Here is a 22283-nt window from a genome sequence, read left to right on the forward strand (position 1 = left end):
GTGTCCTAATGAATCCTTTTGGCTGAAAACCTTTGCAAACACAATGATCAGACAACTCAAATGATGTGCCCTTCACTGGCTTCAGGCACTATAATCTACGTAGAAGTATTGAAAACCTTGCTTCTTTCTTTGACTTTAACTGCCTAACCTTACCCTGTCCTCCACTGCCAGATTAGGCCAGATCTGTTCTTTACTCAAAAAAACCCAATACTTACTGGATATCATCCAAGTGTCTAAAGTTCAAAGTACATCACTCTTCCCATCTCCCCTTCACTAGACTCTTACTCTGAGTCTCCATTTAAGATAAACAGATTTACTTGACAGACCTCCAAATATGCTCAGTATGGGCTCAGCACTGTCACTTAGCTCAGCATCCCCTTGTCTAGAATGACCCTTCCCTCTTCACCTCTTTTCAACCTGCTTCTCTGCCTGCTAAAATTCCACCGTCCTTTAAGGCCAACGTCAAATGTTAGCTCTTTCACAAACCTGTTCTTTTTTTTTTTTTGCGTACGCGGGTCTCTCACTGTTGTGGCCTCTCCCGCTGCGGAGCACAGGCTCTGGACGCTCAGGCTCAGCGGCCATGGCTCACGGGCCCAGCCGCTCCGCAGCATGTGGGATCCTCCCGGACCGGGGCATGAACCTGTGTCCCCTGCATCGGCAGGCGGACTCTCAACCACTGCGCCACCAGGGAAGCCGCCACAAACCTGTTCTTGATTCACCCAATAAGAATGATCTCCTCTTGGAGCAACTTTCTGCTCCTCCAATACTCACAGTCAACCTTGTCTTGTTGCTTAGTCATATACTCCTTCCTCTTAGATTCTAAGCTCCTGGAGGAACAACAGTTTATTCTTCTCTGTACAAACCAAAGTATCATGTACTGTGTCTTTCACACAGTAGGGGCTCAACCAATACTGACTGAATAAATAAACAATGGAAGTGTAGACAAGCTATTTATTTAGCTGAAAACTTTTACAGGAGATTCTGGTTCCATTTTGGAGAAACCCAGGTCAATGTCTAAATTATCTCAGTTGTGCCTCTCTAAACAGGGTATAGATTTATATATGCAAGTGCCATACTAGCATTTCTTAAGCAAAAAATAAAAAAGGTTTCTTTACATTAGTGTCTTCTTCAAAGAAGACAGAGATCATTCAAGACACCAGATTTTTCGCTTACTTTGAGGATCTTTTCAAAGAAAAATGGTACTTTGAAGCAGTAAACATGACATAGTCATCTGTTTGGGTTTTTCCTACCAACTCAGCTAAGGGAAATCTTACTTCATATTGGCCGAATCACTGACAAGACTTTTAAACATAAAACGATTTGAGAAACAGAAAATGCAAAGCTGCCCATATTTTCACCACTGTGTGTACAGATTTTGAACAAATATGATTAATAATTCACTTTTAAAAATTCAGTGGAACACCGGTAACCTAAGTGTCAGAAAACATGCCTAATATTCATATTATAAGACAACCATGCTCCTATCATACTTTAAAGATGTGAGCGGATGTGAGGTAATCCATGGCTTATAGGGACAATCTTTCAATTTACCTTTCTTCTTTCCATTCAGTCTTTCAACACATTAATTAAAATGTCTATTAAATGCCTGGCACTATACTAGCACAAAAATACATGGTGAGCTCATAAAGACATGGCTCTTGTGTAAATTTTACTTATATATAGTCCTTTTTTTACACAAAATGTAATAGTTTCTGAACTGAAGCCATCGTTTTTCCCTAAAACCAGCTCTTCTGCTTAGAGTTGTAAATTTTGCTAATAGCATCATTTCTCTCCCTTCCTTTGAAGCCTCAGAATCAGCAAGGCCCTCAATATTTGTCACACAAACTACTGCAATATTCTTCCTATTATGTGTACTAACTTCAGTTTTTTATACTTTAAATCATTACAAAATATCTTGGTTCAGCTTCTTACATTTATTACTTATCTAATTAAGGACTATTGACTCAAATTGACTCTTGAGGCAGTTATAAAATTGTCCCAAACTACTTTTCACATCTTAATATTTTTTGTAAAGCTACACCCAGCTTCATTCAAACTCAGTTATTTACTATCTCAAACATATTCCACCAATTTCCTCTTCTGTATTCATTCAAGATATTCTTCCCTGTGACCTACTCTTCCTTCCCTACATAATCACAGAAATTATAACTTCCTTCAAGAAATATCTTAAGTAATAATTTCTCTATAAAGTCTTAAAGGATTCTCACAGATGTTTACAAATATCTACAAATAAGATGTTTTCAAAATACAAATATCATCATTTGTATTTTCTAAGGAACTCCCACATTCTGCTTCACTTTGTCTAATAGTCCCCTAGGCTACAGAATCCTAAGGCAGAGGTAGCTTTATTTACCAGTGTTCAGAGATGGTACTCAGAACTTTTATTTGCTTATTGGTATTTCTGATTACAAATCTTCTTCTGAATCCTACATATCTTCTAAGTCTTATACTGAAAAATGGTAATAGCGACCAACATGGTTCCCATACCAAGCAGAAGACCAATAATAAAACCCAGTGAAGGAAAGGGCCTCTGATCTGTGGTGCTTTGGGCTTGGGCCATCCACAGACTTTTCATCACATCTATGGATTTCTTTTAACTTGCTTCTTTACTTACTCTTCCATTTTTATGTTTTTCTCTCATTCTTCTACTTTCTCTATCACTCCATGTTAGGCAAGCAGCGATATTCTCTGGCATTTTGCTTATTTCTGCTAGTAGCAATCAAGGATTAAATTTTTCTCACTCCTGGGATATACTATAAAAAATGATAATTGCCTTTCTAGGCTATTGCTAATCTCTAAACTATCCTCCAAAGTTTGTGGAGAAAAATAAAATGAAGAGAATTCAAACTGAATTTCAGTGTTTATTTTTTAAACTCAAATGAGTTGTCAGTCAACTTAGGTGGCATAAAAAGGGGGAAAAAACCCCAACCAAATAACTAAAGTTAACATAATGTGGTTTTGAATGTGAATGTATATATTGATATATAAATAAATGTATATCGATCAACTATATAAATTAAAAGAAAATGAAAATACTTCCATAGCTTTCTTAAGCACCTTTTCTTTCTAAGCTCTGTTCGCTTTCATGCAGTGAAAGCATGGAAATCATTTTCCATATTATCAAAAATGAAATAAAACTTGGAAAGAAAGCAGAGATGAATCTAAGCTGAAAATTATAATAACTACATTTTTTTCTGCAGAAAAGTTTTCCCAATAGCTATATTCTTTCTTAGGTTTTATTTAGACCCATGACTTTGTGATATAAGACAATGGTTTCCCCAATAAATGTCCCTTTTGAAATATGGAGTAAATTAAAAATAGTAACTGTAGTGAAACTGTAGATAATTTAGAGTGAATGGGTAGAAAACCACTTACCCCCAGTTGCCACAGTGATTTCACGTAGGAAATGGCCATAAAATGGAAAATCGAAGGACAGATTCACTCTCTGCAAGGAACAACAACCAGAAAAGAAAATCAATAATGTGCATAATAGTAAATGTAAAATGAAGAGTCTTCTACCTAAAAAACATGATGCTTCTACTTTGCACCACTATTACTGTAGTTGACTATTAGAACCTGAATCTTGGATGGAAAGAAAGATTTTTTCCCCTGGTAATTAAATGTTTAAAGTATGTGAAAAGAATAAAGTTTTGCTGTTGTGGTCTGTTGATCTGTTCTTCAGTTACAAAGGGAATCTAGAAGTTTCAACTCTGAATCCAGCTATTCTCTTTAACATCACCACTGCCTCTCAGTTGTCCACTACAAAGTAGGTCAGCCATCACAATAATCTTAGGGTTCTTTTCAGTTTGATTAATCTTCTCCAAAATAGTAGAGCATGTTATCTGTCAAGTTTCACTGAATTTAAAAATATATATATTTATTTTACAAAATTATATATTCAGTTTATCTTCTGTACATCCCAGAACAAAAGGTAATTTTACGGAACAAGATATTTTGCACCTACAGATCTAGACCTGCAGATATTTTTATTTTTAAGATACGATAAACTCCCCAGATTCAGTATACAGATGACCCCTAAACAACAAGAGTTTGAACTGCGTTGGCCAGTTACACTTATGAGGCATTTTTTTCCCAATAAATATAGTATCTGTGTTTTCATTATACAGATCTTTAAATTATCAAAGTGTTGAGAAAACTCTGATTAGAGATCACAATATATGAAATCAAAAGAACTAGGGTTTGAGTCCTGATTCTATCCAGCCCTTGGGTGAGTCATTTGTCAATTTCCTTATTTTTGAGGCAGAGATACCAGTGTGTGGATTTTCAAATGTGCGGGGACTGGCAGCCCTAACCCCCAGTGTTGTTCAAGGGTCAACCGTTTTATGTCCACTTTTAAAAGCACAGAATCAAAGAATAAAAAATTCTGGTTACTAGAAAGCTACTTTTACTTTGTAGAGAGGAAAACTGGAGAGACTTAGAAAGTTCATAAATTTTGCCCCTCTTTTTTCTAAAAAGGGATCTGAAGCTTTGGATATATATATTTATAATATATCTTTATATATATCTTTGTATAGATAGATAGTAAGATAAAAACAAGACACAACAAAGCAAAACAAAGAAAAAGAAACCCTAGATTTTGTGTATGTTTGAAATGATATAAACCAGATATATTATTATTAGGCAAGAAACAAGAAAAACAGGGAGCTATAACAAAGGTGGTTAGCTAAAATAAAAGGATCCATAGGGAAATTAATTGGCTGATTTAGAGCCTAATAGCATGTACAAACCACCTATAGTAAAAGGTTATTATGTTAAAATTCAACAATTTCTATATCTCTCCCAATATACAAATTAAAAAAATAGAGAATTATATATAGCTAGATTAAATTTAGCTCTTTCCAATTGTACAAATGATTGCTTTTTTATATCCATCAGAGATTTCTAATGACTTATTTGGCACGATATTAATCATTCAAAATTTACAGTGACTTTCAATTAGGTTTTTTTCTTTCCTTTTTAATGAAAGCTGCATCTTCAGAAAGGGTTTATCTTCATTTTTATTTTATGCTGACTAATGGGAACAACAAAATCTATTTTCACTGCACTAACTGAAATGAGTGGTTACTAATAACCCTAACATAAAAGCTTCAGTGGCAAAATCATATATCGCAAAGGAAAGGGCAGACATAATTTTATAAAGGCACTTGCTGTAGTACACTGTTCTCCATCATTCTAATTTATTTCCACGCTCATGTGCAAATCGGTAAAATTTACAGCCCTTTGGCATTCTCACTTCCAGAATAAGAGTTTGGTTTAAACTTCTATCACTAACATATCAAAGATGAGCCAGAGGAATATGACAATTTCTCAGCCACAACAAATGTTTAAATATTTTAGAATAAAATTGAGATAAACAAATATATAAGTTAAAGACTGTTTTTGAGAAGTAAATAAGTTCTCAAGGAAAAATTGCTGATATATTATCCTGAAGCACAACATCAATGACTGAAATGTTTCCCTGTTGAAATGACCAGATACCTCAGTTATCACCATGGCCTGCTTCACACTAATAATGGCAATGACAATTTAGAAAGGTGTTACCTTCTCAATAGTTGTGAAATCTACCCATTTCTCTCCAGGTACTACTGACACCCTTCCCCAAGTATAGATCACTTTTTTTTTTTTTTTTTTTTTTTTTTTTTTTGCGGTACGCGGGCCTCTCACTGCTGTGGCCTCTCCCGTTGCGGAGCACAGGCTCCGGACGCGCAGGCCCAGCGGCCATGGCTCACGGGCCCAGCCGCTCCGCAGCACGTGGGATCCTCCCAGACCGGGGCACGAACCCAAGTACCCTGCATCGGCAGGCGGACCCCCAACCACTGCGCCACCAGGGAAGCCCAGCATAGATCACTCTTGTTGTAATAACTTGCTCACAGGTGTCTTGGCTCCATTTTCCCTGGAATTCATTCTCCATACTGCCTAGCATATCACCCCCCCACTTCAAATCATTCAATCTAGAATCCCATTGACCCTGGAATCATGCCAAAATAGTGAAAACGAGTTCTAAGACCCACCACTAACTGGTCTCTCCTACCTTAAGATTCTCCCTTCATATTTTCTGTTCAGGCCAGCCTTCTAGAATAACTTTTAGTTCCTTGAAACTGCCACCCTTAACCCTGGGCTCTGGTACTTCAACATGACGTCTCTTCTGACTGTAATGGTCTCTCAACCTTGGCTGGTCATGGCTCCCATGTTCTTTAAGCCTTGGCTTAGTTTGGTTGGTACTCCAAACCTGACATAAGGACTTGGAGCAGATAATTTGTTTGGAAGGTGATCCTAGGAAGCATTTGCTAAAGGAGGTGGGAAAAGTGAGACAAGGAAAAGAGAAAAACTAGTAACAGCTATTGGATGTGTTACCACTATAGCCAGGTCTCCCCTTGGAGACCTTCTGAGAAAGAGTGGGGGGAAAATCTGCCTCCGAATCATCTCATTGGAGGTTAGGAGGCTGGGCTGCTTATCCATCAACTTCTATCTCCTGTCGATCAAAGGCGCTCCTGTGCACAGATGAACCTCCCCTTCCCCAGGATTACCCTCGCTTACCCTCAGGCAGAAAGAAGAGCCACAGCACTTGATTGCTAGTTGCTAGTATATTAGAAGCTGCTTCCCACAGCTTCAAGTGAACTCAGGGAGGCAGAAGGGATATGGGGCAAAGCATCAAGAGGCACCGCAAAGTGTCACATCCTCGGAGTCCTACCGTGACTTCTTAGCCCAAGTTAGACTTCCTACTGTATCTCACCTAGCATTCTCTCTATATACATGCACACGTGAAACAACCACATGGGGTTCAGATTTTAACATGCTCCGCGGCATGTGGGATCTTCCCAGACCGGGGCACGAACTCGTGTCCCCTGCATCGGCAGGCAGACTCTCAACCACTGCGCCACCAGGGAAGCCCTGACATTCTATTTTTAATCATTCAAATCATTTCATGTTTGCAGGGCACATGTTTCTATCTTGAAGCTGTCACGTAGGTGGGATGATGATGGTGATGATGATGATTGACAAAGTGAGATTTGTGTTATTTTTTCCAAAGACAATTTCAAAAGTTAGACGAAGTCAATTTATTTATGTCAAATATTAACTTTGAGAGGAAATGAAAATTTTAAGAAAAGATACTTTTTGTTTTATTTACATAGATATTTCTAGTGATACTGGCTTTCACCGAAATACCTGAATAAATTATCTTATTTCCAGTAATATTTATATCCCTAATAAATAAAAATGATTGAATAATCCTTATTAGATAACTTTTTATATATAACTATGAATAAATTTAATTTTTAATTGGGATGTGACATATTCTTCCATAATGCACAAAACATTATTGAACCTGAATAAGCTCCACATAAAATTCATTCACCTATAAATGCTTAGAATAGAACAGATTATTGCAGTCCTTTGTTAACCACAGACACAAATTTTAAAATCTTCTTTTAGTGGAAATAGATGGAACTTTATTTTTAAATTTTCAAAGATTCTTTTCTAATTTTGAATGATCTAGCATGGTTTTAGAGTCAGACAGACTTGAAATTACATGCCAGCTTTGGTCCTTTGTAGCTGTGTGATTTCATAAATCATTTAACCTCTTTAAGGCACAGTTTGCTCATCTGTAGTCAATACATTTCTTCAAAGGGTTATTTTAAGCATCAAACGACCAAATGACACCTGGACCGTCATAAGCACTGAGTCGATATTATATTATGTACCTGAAGGCGTCTAGCATAGCAGTAGTTCCTTAAAACTCATTTCCTAAATAAAAATAGCTCCCTGTTTGACTCCTAATAAGTAGATGGAAATGATCTGACATATGTTGTTTCTAATATCAATGCAGGCATATTCCTTTTCTAATAGAATCATATGACAATTAGACATTATGTTCCTCAGCAACGTTATGATGTTTTCAGCTTTGTTATATTGAAATAATCATAACTACTGTATTTACTGGTGTTAGGAGAATGAAATTAGCATTTAATATATCAGACATTATGCTAAGTATTTTGCCTGCATTTAGCAAGTATGAATGCTAAAATTAGGTGAAAGTATGACAAGAAACAGGATGTTGATATGCACAAAGTATCTTCCCAAAAGATACTAGATAATTACCAAAGGAAAAATAGTAAGTTTACAGTGAAGAAGCAAAATCTGGCAGACATCACCTTAAGCAGGTGATCAAAGTTAACATCACCAGTCATACTGACATCACGTACCTCCTGGTGTGATGCATGATGAAGGACAAAATATCATTCCCCTAGCATTCTTGCCAAAAATAGATACCTGTGTTTAATCATGAAGAAGCAGTAGACAAACCCCAAATCAGGATCATTGTACAAAACAGCTGGCAAAGACTCTTCAAAATGTCAAGTTCATGAAAGATAAAGAAAGATGGAGAACCTGTCATAGGCTGGAGGAGACGAGACTAGATTTGACAAATAAATGCAATGTAGGTCCTAGATTGGATTCTGGATAGGAAAAAAGATGGTTTGGGGACAATTCACAAAATGTGAATAAGGCCTGTAGATTCACTAAGAGTATCACACCAACATTAACTTCTTGGTATTGATGATTGTACCATGAGTATGTAAAGTGTTAATATTTGGGGAAGCACGGTGAAAGCTGTATGGGAACACTTTCAATAATTTTTCCAAGTTTATTTATAAGCCTGAAAGTATTCCAAAACAAAACTCTAGAAGGACAAGTAATAAGTTCAAACCACCAGTAGTAGTAGAGCCAGGACTTCAATCCAATATGCTTGACTCCAAAACTCCTGAGTCTTGACCACGATATCATTCTATCTCCCTTCTTTTACACTAGGTGATCCTTTTCCTACCTATTAACAGACTTTCTATAGCTGTGTTTTTCCACCTGATACTCTTAACATTGTCAGTGACTCATATTTTTGTTCTCAGTAGACATAACTTAATTTTCTTTAAAGTTTAATAACAATGAAAATAGCTAGAAAGCTCCCAGGTGCCTGAGGCAAAAGCCACACACACAAAAATCTGAGGAAGGTACAGAGCAGTCTTCTCAGGTGAAATGCACCGAATCACAGGGACTAGTGCCATGCTGGGTGGAGCTGTAGTGAGCTGCTCGCCACTGAGGTCTGATGGCAACGCGGTGGGTCCCTTCTCACCAGATAATGGGTACAGCCTGAACTACTCTTTTTTGCACATTTGAGGATCAGATGCTTCCATTTCTTATCCTCCAAGGATAGATCTAAGGGCCTATTCTCTAAACTTACAGAACACTGACTTTTTTATTTTTTTACAATTGTCAATGGTAATGGCCTTTCATTGGTTATTCACCTATTTAACAAATATATTCACTTATAAAAGTAACATAAACCGAAAGATAGTAGAATGATAGAAATATGAGTGTATATATGTATATGTATGTAGATATAGATAGAAAGATTTAAATCAGTAAGTTTCCACAACAAGCAACTACTAAAGAGAGAAAATGTACTATGCAGAGGCATTTCCATGTGGTCGACAGAAGTGCAAGCTTCTTTTGTATACCCTAAGGTAAGATCCTGCTTCTAGGCCATAAAAGAGCAGAGTATATTCCAGAAATAAAATAACTGCAGGGCAGGATGACTTGAAACAGTTTCACCACGTAGGATTTTTACAAAATGCAATTTTAAACAAACTCTCACCCTCCCGGGAGGAGTGAACAGGACATGGGTCTTTAATCCAGTGACTTTAAACACCGGAAACCTAATTAAAATATCAAAATGTCCATGGAAAGGGACTAATCAATATGCAAATATACAGGGAAGGGAGTGGCTCCTTTTAGAAATAAAGCCCATCAACTGAATTGACTTTCTGCGTTAGAAATTCTAACTGCTTCAGCACTTTTTTCATAACAGAACTGAGAACTTAATTAATCCCGCATATTGAATGACACTCTGCGTGGGACTACAGGTAAATTAGAAAACAAAATGTAAACATTTTGCAGTTACCTGATGCTTGCTCATATGAACTTGAGATTAAGTGAATTATCATCATATCTTTTGAGCTCTCCCATTGCACGGTTCCCAGAAACACTTGGCTTACAGTAGCTTGCCTATACTTGCATGTTTTGGGAATCATTCAAATTAATGTGACTATTTACCATTCAGGCGGAGTGCAGAACATAAGTCTGTTCAGGGGCACAGAAAGTAAAACAGGATTTTATAAAGAAGCCCTGGGAGGGCAGGTAGGGGAAGGGGAGAACCAGGCGTCAGTTCTGCATTTTTCATGCTGCTCTAGGAACAAGGCAGTGATTCTACCAGGCTTCTCAAACCTGAGTGTGCAGGGCAATCACTTAGGGTTCTTGTTTAAAATAGATTCTGATTCAGTAGGTGTGGGGGGGGAAGGGAGCTAAAATTCTGCATTTCTAACAAGCTCCCAGAGCTACTGAGACTGCCCCAGGAATCCCACTTGGAGTGGTCAAGGCTTTAGGTCATATAAATGGTCTTTGAAACCCTAAAAAACAGTGCTGTAAGGAAGCTTTGACAAGAGTGAAATGGGTTAAAAGGATAAATAGACTTGATTCCGGACAACATCATCTCACTTCATCTGTTAGCACTCAACTGACCTGAAATTTTCCATTTAAGGAAGTAAAGGATAGAGGTACCTCCTAGCCCAGCACCTTTAAAGCAATGATTTGCAAAACCTCTTTGCAGCCCCAGTACACCTGAGGGCAATGACACTGGTTGCTTCCTTGACCAGGGACTTGGACAGGGCAGGAAAAGTATTCCTATGAGTTCATCCTTGACAGTTTGAAAATGTCCTCCCTTGCCTCGGTTGATTATAATCTGTCCTCCCTTCTTTCCTGTCACTGGAAACTGACTGTTTTAAAGTTAAAATGCTCACATGACGATGGTTAGTATCGATCTTAACAGACATCAATAGAGCTGTAGTAGCCAGGGTTTCAACATTGTACAAATGTTAAATCATTCCATTCTGGTAACAACCTTAGAAAGTAGGTACCATTGTCATTCCCATTTTACAGCTGAGGAAAGTGATTAACAGACAGTAAACAACAGACTTCAAGTCACCCAGCTTATAGCTGGCAAAAGTGGGGACTCACATCCAGGCAGCCTGTTTCTAAGTCCACATGCTTAAACGCTATATCAAGGTGCCCCTCAACTGACATTGAAACAGCAGGTAAGACATTGACCAGCTGAAACTGGTTTTGCTCCCTTCAATCAGGTTGTTGATTAATCAAACCTGGAGTTATTTTACAGAGGCAGCAGTGCGCACGTGCAAGACAGGAACCCAGGCCTCCAGGCTGACCCTGGAACTTAGACTCTTCAGTCTACAGAACTCAAGCAATAGAAATGCTTCCACTGGTGCCCTTTACGAAGTGAGAAGTCCTTCAATAAGGAAAATCCAGCTCCCAGCAGCACAAGTAGTCAATCAGCTTCCAAGTTTGAAATTCCCCTAACCCCTTAAATTTCGCCCCAAACTTGGATCTGAGACAGATTTAAGCCCTGCCTGCCTCCCAGCCATTCAACCTGCAACAAAGCTGTTTCCTATCTCAAACAAAGGTGTCACAGTATTGGCTCCTATGCACCTCAGGCAGGGAGTCCTTGCTTGGTAACAATGTGTTAAGATTTGGAATTCAGTGCTGGCAGAGCTCCTGGGAAGGATAATTAAATCATTCAAAACTTGACTACAGGTTGAAATCAAAATTTAGGCCAGGTCCAATTTTCACTCTTCAACCTCCTCTGCTAACATCTCCTCTGTTGTTATTTTTTTTTAACTTTTTACTTGGAAATAATTTCAAATTAAAGTTACAAGAATAATCCAAAGAGCCCCCTGCATCATTTATGCAGATTCACCAGCTTTTAACGTTCTGCCACAGTTGGCAATTTTTGGATTTTTCAAAAGCGAAGTAAATTGATGTCTCTGAACACAGCTTCCAAGAGCTGCTCCTTTATCCACCCTACCCATATCTACAGTTCGCTCTGCAGGGATCAGGGCTCGGGTGCCTAAACGCAGCCTATTTATCAGGAGCAAAACTTACTTCGCATTTCTTCTCAGAGAGTGGCTGCATAACAAGAAATTCCTGGCAATTTATCATTAATTGAGAGTGGCTAAAAGTGTTCTACTTCTGGTCCCACTGGAGTGGAACAGAGCACCTTCAGTGAAAAAAGGATGAGACACCTACTTTCTGGGGCTGCACAGAAGTTCTGATGGGAAGGCAATTTATAAACAAACCATGTGAGACCTTGACTATTTTGCCTAGAGTAATCATCCACCACCTAAGTCACAGGCTGTAATTTAGTAAGAAGAAACAGACAAAAAAAAAGATATTGAAAATAGGTATAAAATATACTTTTAAAAGATACTAAAATGCTAGCTTGTTCAGGAAATCTCAATTCCAAAATGTCTTAAGTCTTTCATCTTCTACAATTTAAGATTTTTCACAAGAATTATACCTACTTGCTTTTAGTTATATTTACTCTTAAGGAACATTATAGTCCATCTATATTTTGCTAATTTTTCTGTGCTACGAAGCATTTTCCTTGCAGAAGAGTCCTGTGAAAGCTTTATCATTTAATAACTTCAGGATGAGAATATGTTTTACACTCATGTTATCTAAAATTAACCCTTGTTAAGTCTTCATGGGGTCCTAGAGAGATCTCGGAAAGGATGATTAAAGACAGGTCTGAGAAGAGAATCTAGGATGAAAGACAGGAGTAAATGGATTTATTCATTCCACCTGAGATATGGCTGCCTGGCTTCAGGGTCCCTTTTTAGCAGCTGTTACAATTATAAAAGATTAATGTGAAACCTTCCAAGAGAGTTTCACAGAAACCTTAAGTATTCATCTCACTTGTAACTTTAAAAAGAGGAGTAGAGGACTTCCCTGGTGGTACAGTGGTTAAGAATCCGCCTGCCAATGCAGGGGACACGGGTTCGATATCTGGTCCAGGAAGATCCCACATGTCGCAGGGCAACTAAGCCCGTGCACCACAACTACTGAAGCCCCTGCGCTTAAAGCCCGTGCTCTGCAACAACAGAAGCCACGGCAACGAGAAGCCCGCGCGTACGGCAACGAAGAATAGCTGCTCACCACAACTAGGGAAAACCCGTGCACAGCAACAAAGACCCAATGCAGACAAAAATAAAAAAAAAAAAAAAGAAGCCGAGTAGATATTTATCTATCTAGGATTTTTTTACAGCCATCATTGGTAACAGAGAATGTATGATTACTTCCTATGACTCTAACTTTATATAAAGAATGGTGCCTGTCCTCTACTAAAGACACAATATTGGAGAAATGAGATTAAATTGAACTGAAATATGATGAATTCAAGCATGATTTTTAAAAAGAAGGTATGTTCTTGCTTTGGAAAACTAAGGTTTGTAATCTGCATAAAAATTGAACACTGTACTTCACAAGGCCACTATCTTCAAGAATTTCCAAAGTCCCTTCCATGTCTAAAATATTAGATGGGAATGTTCAACCTGTGTCATTAATGCCATCGGTGGAAGAGGGACTACATCCTTACTTGTCCACTTGGAGGGAAGTGGACCAGCTTACATGCCTGGCATGCAGAGGAGCTCAGTTACTCTGAGGTCATATTGATGTTATGGAATGGAACAAAAGAAGGCCTTTCTTTTCCATAAAAGGCCCCTCAAATAATACTTTCTTCAGGACAGATATTCTCAAAGTTGATAAATGATTTCAGTATGATAATAATAGTAAAATGAATTAATTAAACCAAAATTAAGGTAGGCACATGCAGACACAACTCATCCCAGTCTGTTATTAAACTAGAGGAAAATCCCGTATATGAAGACAAGTGAGGCCAGGTTGATGAACTGTGTATGTCTTACTTGAAATGAAACAACTCACAAGACAGAATGCAGCAAGTTTATTCAACCAGTCAAAAATAAAAATAAATAAAAGCAACTTATTGTTAGACACTGCAAACAGGACTCAGGCAAAAATATGTGGTCTAGATATAGCCTAATAGAGATAGCAAATTAAATTGCCTTTTGAGTTAATCGTTTAGAAAAATAAGCACTTATCAACAGATTTTCTGATGCGCGGAAAAAATGAAATGGTGCAATGTGAGAAAACAGTTGACTAAAGTCACCACAGGCATCCAGATATAGCTCTCCCAACACCAACATTACGGAAATATAAGAGCAATGGAAATGCTAGTCGAAATGATGCTATTTTCCTTGGAAAAAAGAAAATACCTCCAGAAAGCCTAATTTTTGTTTAATGAAGTTTTCTGTATCTATTTGAGTAGTCTGAGGATCCCCACAGACAACAGTCCAATTTTTAAATTTTAAAACAGTCCACCATCAAAAACTATACCAGTTTCATCAAAAACCTTACCTGCTCTATGACGGAGACATAGGAGAGCAGCACTTCATTTTGCTAGTGTTTCTTATACAAAGAATCAATCTTCTTACTAACATATAGAAAGTTAATTAAAAAAAAATTTTTTTTTAAAGTCAGGGTATGTTTATGTCCGGCAAAAAGCAGACTGGCAATTTCTTGGCAGAAAATTATATAGAGATATTATACAGATATATAGATATATATCTGTAGAAAGAGACTCTTAGAGATTACTTAGGAATTAACTTACTTGGGGGTTATTATTTTTTATTAGGACTCTCAAAAAACAATGCCTTACTACCTCATTGTTATTTTCAGCATCCTTTCATATCTCATTTTTATTCTTTTTCTTTATTTAAGATTTATTTATTTTTGGCTGCTTTGGGTCTTCGTTGCTGTGTGCGGGCTTTCTCTATTTGCGGTGAGCGGGGGCTACTCTTTTTTTTTTTTTAATAAATGTATGTATTTATTTATTTTTGGCTGTGTTGGTTCTTCGTTGCTACACGCGGGCTTTCTCTGGTTGTGGTGAGCGGGGGCTACTCTTCATTGTGGTGTGTGGCCCTCTCAATGCGGTGGCTTCTCTTGTTGCGGGCTCTAGGCGCACAGGCTTCAATAGTTGTGGCACGTGGGCTCAGTAGTTGTGGCTCGCGGGGTCTAGAGCACAGGCTCAGTAGTTGTGGCGCACGGGCTTAGTTGCTCCGCGGCATGTGGGATCTTCCCGGACCAGGGCTCAAACCCATGTCCCCTGCGTTGGCAGGTGGATTCTTAACCACTGCGCCACCTGGGAAGCCCGGGGGCTACTCTTCGTTGTGCTGCGTGGGCTTCTCACTGAGGTGGCTTCTCTTGTTGCGGAGCATGGGCTCTAGGAGTGCGGGCTTCAGTAGTTGTGGTGCATGGGCTCAGTAGTTGTGGTGCACAGGCTTAGTTGCTCCGCAGCATGTGGGATCTTCCCAGACCAGGGCTCAAACCCGTGTCCCTGCATTGGCAGGCGGACCAGGGAAGCCCCATTTTTATTCTTGAAGTAGCACCGGAAGGTTGTCAAGGCAGGCATTTTTCCCTTCGTTCCAGGTTATAAAATTGAGCTCCAAGAGGCCAGAATCTGAGAAAATGAGTTTTGGAGCCAAGGTCTCACAACTTCTATAACCCCAGACTCCTTCTACTGGGACAGAGGTACTTCTCCAGAAGTTGTGAATAAGAATTTCATAAACTGTGGTTTCAAAAGACAAAATAATTCTAATTTGTCTGGTTGTTGAATCAAACTGTGTGTCCAGCAATAAACTAAAATATATGGATCTAACAGTACATAAGAAAATCTCAAAATTGTGGCATTTGAAGGTCCTCATAGAAGGAAAAATAAGTCTGGACTGGTTCCTAGGTTTCTAGTTAGAAACTTCTAGATCTGCAACCTGATAACTTTGAATAAGGAACAAAAAAACCCAAATAAGTACCAGTATTTGAATGTAAGGGGCTTGGCTCTTTGCTTGTCATATGATAGGGAATCATACAAAATTTTCACTTTTCTTTATCTATGAAGACATGCTCCTTCCTTTAATGTGTCCAACTGTAAAACTAGGTTTTAACATCTGTTTTTACTGCAAATATGATTTAAGAAATGTTATTTAAACTAAAAAGAACAATGGAAAGATTTAAACAAAAAGGACAACGGGGAGATCTGAAGGAACATGTAATCAAATTACCATATACGTGTGTGTGTAATATAAATACTAATCATTTTACTTTGCATTATAAAAGGAAAGAGAATCAGTGTGTTTCGGCATGTGAAAAATGTGAATTAAATGACTAAGTTTTGCTCTGCTCTCACAGTATTATCATCGTGGATGGGAGAAAAGGGAAAAACTCTTACTCTATTTCCACATTCCTCCTTTTCTAGAAAATTAATCTAAGATTCCAAAATACTGTTTGGACCACATTTACAAATGAAGGTGGTGAAGGGGAAAATATTTCTTTAAAAAATTATGTTTCCAGGTCAGACACTCCCATATCTTCCTCTGACCCATTCAGCTGGGAAAGGGGAGGGAAACTGTATCTTCAGGAAATCCAATCTTCAGCTTTCTCACTTCCTTTCCTGTTTGCCCAGGTCTGGGTTGTTAACCGACTGCCCCCTGAGTCTTATCCTAGGCTATATCTTTCTATTCTCTTTTTTGTCTAATTTGTTGACAGAAAGGATGCCCTTGGGTATGCAAATTACATCAGTTGCTGGTAAGATTTAAGAAACCCCCCTCTTCCCTTCGGGCTTAAAGTTAAATCCTGTTTCCAGCCAAACTACCAGAGATTTTGATGATTATGATTTCAGGGAACCTAATCAGTGAAGTGAATCATTGTTTCCCGTTTGCCATTATCCCTTGTGGTTAAGCCTCTCAGTAGTTATCACAGTGGGGAGGGTAGCTGTGGCTGGGTGCCTATGCTGTGTGTGTGGAGAGGGCCAGGAGGAAGAGGGTGTATATGGGCATCGTTGAGCCCCTGGCCATAACAATACCTTAACACTACAATTCTGTCATCACCTCTAAAACCTGGTTCTACTCCAAGGGTGGCATAATAGAAATGGAGCCAAGAGAACAAGGCAGGATTGGAAAGATGGGGAGGCCAATGGAAGAAATATTAAAAAATGGATCACTCTCTACAATTTGGAAATCTTCAAACTAATATTCAACAATCATACTTATGAAAGAATGTACAAAATTTTTATAAAATATTCTACTAAGTAAATTTATAAGTTCCAAGGTATAAAACTCCTTAAATGAAGGAGTCCAAGTGGCAAATTTTTCCAAAAATAAGTAACTAAGTAATATTATCAATTCTATTGTTGTAAATGGAAATTGTGTACCTGTGAGCGCCTGTGTGTGTGTATGTATGTTCTGTTGGTGATGATAGAGAAAGTGGGTACAGGACCAATTTCTAACACTAAGAAATACTTGACAATGGCTTAGATTCTCATGGAAAACCAGTGCAGAGTAGCTAAAATCAGTGATATATATTTAAAAATCAATGCATGGAGCACCAGATAAGTTACAAGCTCAAGTCTTTCCATTTGTGTTTAAGCCAACCTTTGGTGTTGAAAGCAACAAACAGTGTCGCTCTCAAAATCACAATTATAAAAAAATGGATCTTTATATCATCATAATATTTCTTGAGACTATCAGAGAGCTGTTACAAGGCAGCCAAGCAAACCCTATTCCAAAGAGAAACCAACCTTCTTTGAGGAAAGGCAGGACACATGAACTGCCTCCCCTCTGGGAGAGCACAAGAGCAAGTGTAAGAAGAAATCAGCTAATATTTTAACTGACGAACTTCTTTCTCTGCTTACAGATATCACCCACAGTGGCCGACACCAGAACTGGGCCACTTCATGGAATCTCAATGTGGATACACAAACGTTCAAACTCTTACAAAGTATATTTTACACTATTAGGGACTGCAATACAGTGGGAAGATTGTCAAATGCAATACATTCCTGAAAAAACATGGTCCTAATCTAATCTTTCTCATTTTCTCTTCTTTTGAAGATCTGTTCTAAGCCAGACAGTGAAGCATTTCTGAATCTGTCATCTTCTCTGAGACTGCTTGAATATGGAAAAGAAAAGGGATGATGGAATTCATCAAGGGGAGGTGGCTGCTTCGTTTGCTTCTCAGCCTCAATGAATCATCATGGTGAATTATAATTAATTTCCATTTTAACTGTTAGAAGTCAATCTCCTGACATAGGGACATCTACATATATTACAATGAAGGCTGTTGGCCAGAATTTTTGATATTTTAAATTTATCAAATCAATGCCTCTTTAAATCAGATTGGCCATTACTCTATTAGTTCTATCTTTGTATCAATAATGGCAATAGCCCTTGAAATGTTAAAGTTATTTTGTTTTCTCTTTATGTCATGATAAACTGAACAAGACATGGCTTCACTGATAGTAAGATCACCACTATAATCCATGGCAACAAAACCAAATAACTTTTAAAATGTTAAATCAGGCATCATCTTTGATAAAGTGATTATCAAAGAACATTCTGTGAACCAAGTGTGATAACTTTTACACATGTATTTTGAATGGGGAATTGACTGCCTAGGTTAACACCTGAGTCACAGAACTTACTAGCAGGAGACCCTTAGGCTGATTTTTCCAAGATTAAGTTCTCTTATCTTCAATACCTAGGTGGTTATAATATTTAAATCATAGAATTGTTGTGAAGATTGAAAAAGCTAATCCATGAAAGCATTCAACCTGACACACAGAACACGGTATCAGTGACCATGTAAGCTAAGTGAGGTTTGTATTCATATCTCCTGTCATCCCCCCTATATAGATTCAGAAACTGTGCCTCAGAATAGTTAAATTGTTTGTTTAAGGAACCACCACAGGTAAATGATTTAAGCTCAGACTTAAAATATGTTTGGCGTCTTCTAGATTTAATTATTTTCTTTATATTAAATTTATTCACATAATTATTTTCTTTTATATTAAATTTCTTCACATAAATCCATAATTTGGTCTACATGTGTTATCTGAATTGTGAATGTTTCTGGTTCAATCTTTTTCAGACCAACGGTAATAAACTCATGTAGAATGGAAGATAGCAAATTAATATAATTTTTTAAAAATGTTCTCTAAATGCATGGATTACATGCATGTTCTCTAATTACATGAAAACTGAAAGTCATCCAAGATAAATCACAACTTTAAATTGAATATGCAACTCATCGTACTTACTGGAGAAATTAATGGTTAATTAATTAATTAATGGTTAAATTAATGGTGGCTTCTCAAAATAATTCTTTATCATTTTCTATAACATCTTACATGAATTATTAATCTAAACTGCAATTGCAGAACTAATATACTTGAAAAGTGATCACAACAATGTTAATACGTCAATTAAAGCAAATTTTTTTTTTTACAGAAGAAGAAAAAGAAACTCAAAATGTCAAAGCACTTACTGCAGCTTGTCGATGAGTATTGGACAGTATTCCATGAATCTTCACTTTGTCCTTTTCCATTTGGTCTATGTTCACCCACAAATCCCGGCTGGCAGAATCAGATGGACCATATATCCGAGATATATAGTAATTATGATCTGTGTCCTCCTATAAAAATAAAGAATAATGCACATCAAGGACACGGACAGTACAGATGGACCTTGAGGGTGTTGTGCTAAGTAAAATAAGTCAGAGAAAGATAAATACCGAGTGACATCCCTTATGTGTGGAATCTAAAGAAGCCAAACTCATGGAAACAGATTAGAATGGTGGTGACCAGGGGCTGGAAGGGGGTGAAATGGGGAGATGTTGGTCAAAAGGTACACACTTCCAGTTATAAGATGATTAAGTTCTGGGGAATTTAAGGTTAAGATTATAGATCTTAAATGTTCTCACCACAAAAATGAAATGATAATAACGTGACATGATGGAGATGTTAACTGATGCTATGGTGGCTAGCTTTTACAGTATATAAGTGTATCAAATCAACGTGTTGTACTCCTTAAACTTACACAATGTTACATATCAATTATATCTCAGTAAAGGTAGGAAAAAAAGAGAAGCATTCATTTTTTTCAGTAACTACTCAGTATTAGCTAAATTTGCCTAAAGCATTCTAATTTCTATTTTAGAAGGTAAAAAAGTATATTTTACTTTTGACTATGGCTTCTTGAAATTTCTCCATTTTATCAGTTTATTTTGCTTTTTCCCTAGAGTTGTGTAAATATTTTCTTTTACCCTAAAAATGAGAGTGTGTCAGAATTGTGGCAAGCAAAGATAGAGGTAATCATACATGGTTCTTGTTATAAGCTTTGTGTTGATACTGACTGCTATTTAAAATGATACCTCTAAGATGAATCTACTTGTAGCATTTTTTTTCTTTTTCAGGTGAATTCAGAGTGCAACATTTAATGGATGTTTTTTCACATGAGTTACATTTTTGTAATACCTTTAATCGTCCTAGGATCAAAAAATGTTTTTTCTTCCTTCTGACCCCCTTTTTACGTGAAGCATTTAAATCATTATATATCAAACTTATATAATTTAGAGTTACACAGAGTTTCATTAAAAAGAAGAAAAAAGCCCTCAAACGAAAAACAAGAACAAAGGTGTTCCTAAAATTCATAAAAGAACAAACAAAAATGACTATTGAAATTAGAAGTGTTAGTATTCTTCAAAATAGCCAAATGAGTTAAATAACCTCTAAAGAAAGTGAATTAGATTTAAAAAATATAAAAGTAATAAGCCTCTTTAAAATAAACTGTTATACAGACAAAACTTAAAGGCAAATGAACAATCTGTGTACAATAGTCTTTTCTAAAACAGTAATGTTAGGGCTCTCTCTGATTGCTGCTGCCCAAACAAAAAATGTCACTTTTGGAACTAGTATTTTCTGAAAGCCTGAACTGTAATTACTATTGAGTGACAACAAATTCAAACTTCTCCTTTTAAACTAGGGTTATATTAGGCGCTGCTTTCATTTAATGGTCCTAGAAATTTGAGATAATACATCTTTCCCCTATAATTTGGGTTGTTAAATTCTACTTTTATTTAAATTCTCATTATTGATATCAACATGGTACCTGTCACAAAACCTTTATTTTTCAGGTTTCTCACTCAATGAAGAGATTTAAATGTTTTAAAAAGCAATTTTGCTGAGGAACACCTAGAAAAATCACATGATTCTTGACTAATTTGAATCACAATTCGTTTTTTTTGTTGTTTGTTTTATCATGAAATGTAAATGTGCTTATCAGTTTGAGAAGTCACTAAACAGAATGCATTTAAAAATATTCAGGTATATGTAAGATTAATGTTTAGTGAATAGAGGGTCTATGATTTGAATAATAAATTTTTGGATGGAATTTCATCTAATGCATTTATTACTTAAGTGCTAATTAAATAAAATATAATTATTCTTGAAATCCAGTCAAAATAAGAATACCATGTACCTTTTCACAAGTCATCATATACATATATATTATATATATATAATATATATATATACACATACATACACATAAGACTACATGAAGGAAAGGAATATTCTAAGCAATATTCTAAATAGATTTTGCTTCATGAATAAAAGAAAAAATATGACTCCAAATGTACATCTTGAGAAAAGATGTTGATTAAATGTTAACAGTAAATTAAAAAAAAAAAAATCCTATATCTCCAATTAAACCCTAGGTATCATGTACAAATTACAAGTATACCCACGATGAAAGAAAAGAAAGTTCTGCAGAGAAAAAAGAAAAAAGGAGATACAAAAAAAGGAGTAGGAATAAGATTCTATGAAACTCAACAGAGCTTCTATCCTAATGATTTTCCAGACCTCCCTTCCAGAACGTAACGACACTGATTGCTTGGGTTCTAGGAGAGTAACAAGCATTGTGGTTGTGCCTTCAACTCCTTCTCATTGTCTGGTGCTTTGCCATTGGAAGCTTTCAGTGGTAAGTACCCTCCTTGACACTGGGCACAAGCCATTCTACAGGTGTCACTCCACTGGCAACAATGGTTGGTGGGCATGATGAGCACATAACCTAAGAAGGACCAAATAGTGAGACATCTTGGAGATTAGGTAGAGAGGAGATAATTTCCCTGATTCTGATTGCTGAGATGTGTAAATATGAGACTTGGAACTACTGCCACCATTTGCTACCAAGAGGGAATCCTGCCTGAAGATAAAGCAAACATAGATAAGGACAGAACCATATGCAATGCAAAGAAAAAGCCACATCCCTGACCAAGTATATCTAAGTGCACCAACTCCTGGGCTTGTTCAACCACTTAGATGAACCATTAAATCTCTTCTATTGTTAAAACACCTTGAGTTGAGTTATTATCAACCAAAAGAACCCTAACTGACAAACAAGTTTCCTTAACTTTCACGAAAAGAGACTTCA

At 37.0% G+C, this 22283-nt stretch overlaps 1 protein-coding gene across 1 annotated transcript in view; it reads right to left on the minus strand.

The window, feature by feature from the left end:
* The window catches only part of PLXDC2 (plexin domain containing 2), a 406458-nt gene that overhangs the window by 194923 nt on the left and 189252 nt on the right, over positions 1-22283 (minus strand). The window contains exons 3-4 of the mRNA XM_024765446.1: positions 19339-19485; positions 3397-3466 (exon numbers count right to left, since the gene is read on the minus strand). Coding sequence (XP_024621214.1) covers positions 3397-3466; positions 19339-19485 — 217 coding nt within the window. The remainder of the gene's footprint in view (positions 1-3396; positions 3467-19338; positions 19486-22283) is intronic.

Source organism: Neophocaena asiaeorientalis, unplaced genomic scaffold (assembly GCF_003031525.2).
Source record: "Neophocaena asiaeorientalis asiaeorientalis breed wild unplaced genomic scaffold, Neophocaena_asiaeorientalis_V1.1 scaffold217, whole genome shotgun sequence".
Taxonomy (NCBI): Eukaryota; Metazoa; Chordata; class Mammalia; order Artiodactyla; family Phocoenidae; genus Neophocaena; species Neophocaena asiaeorientalis.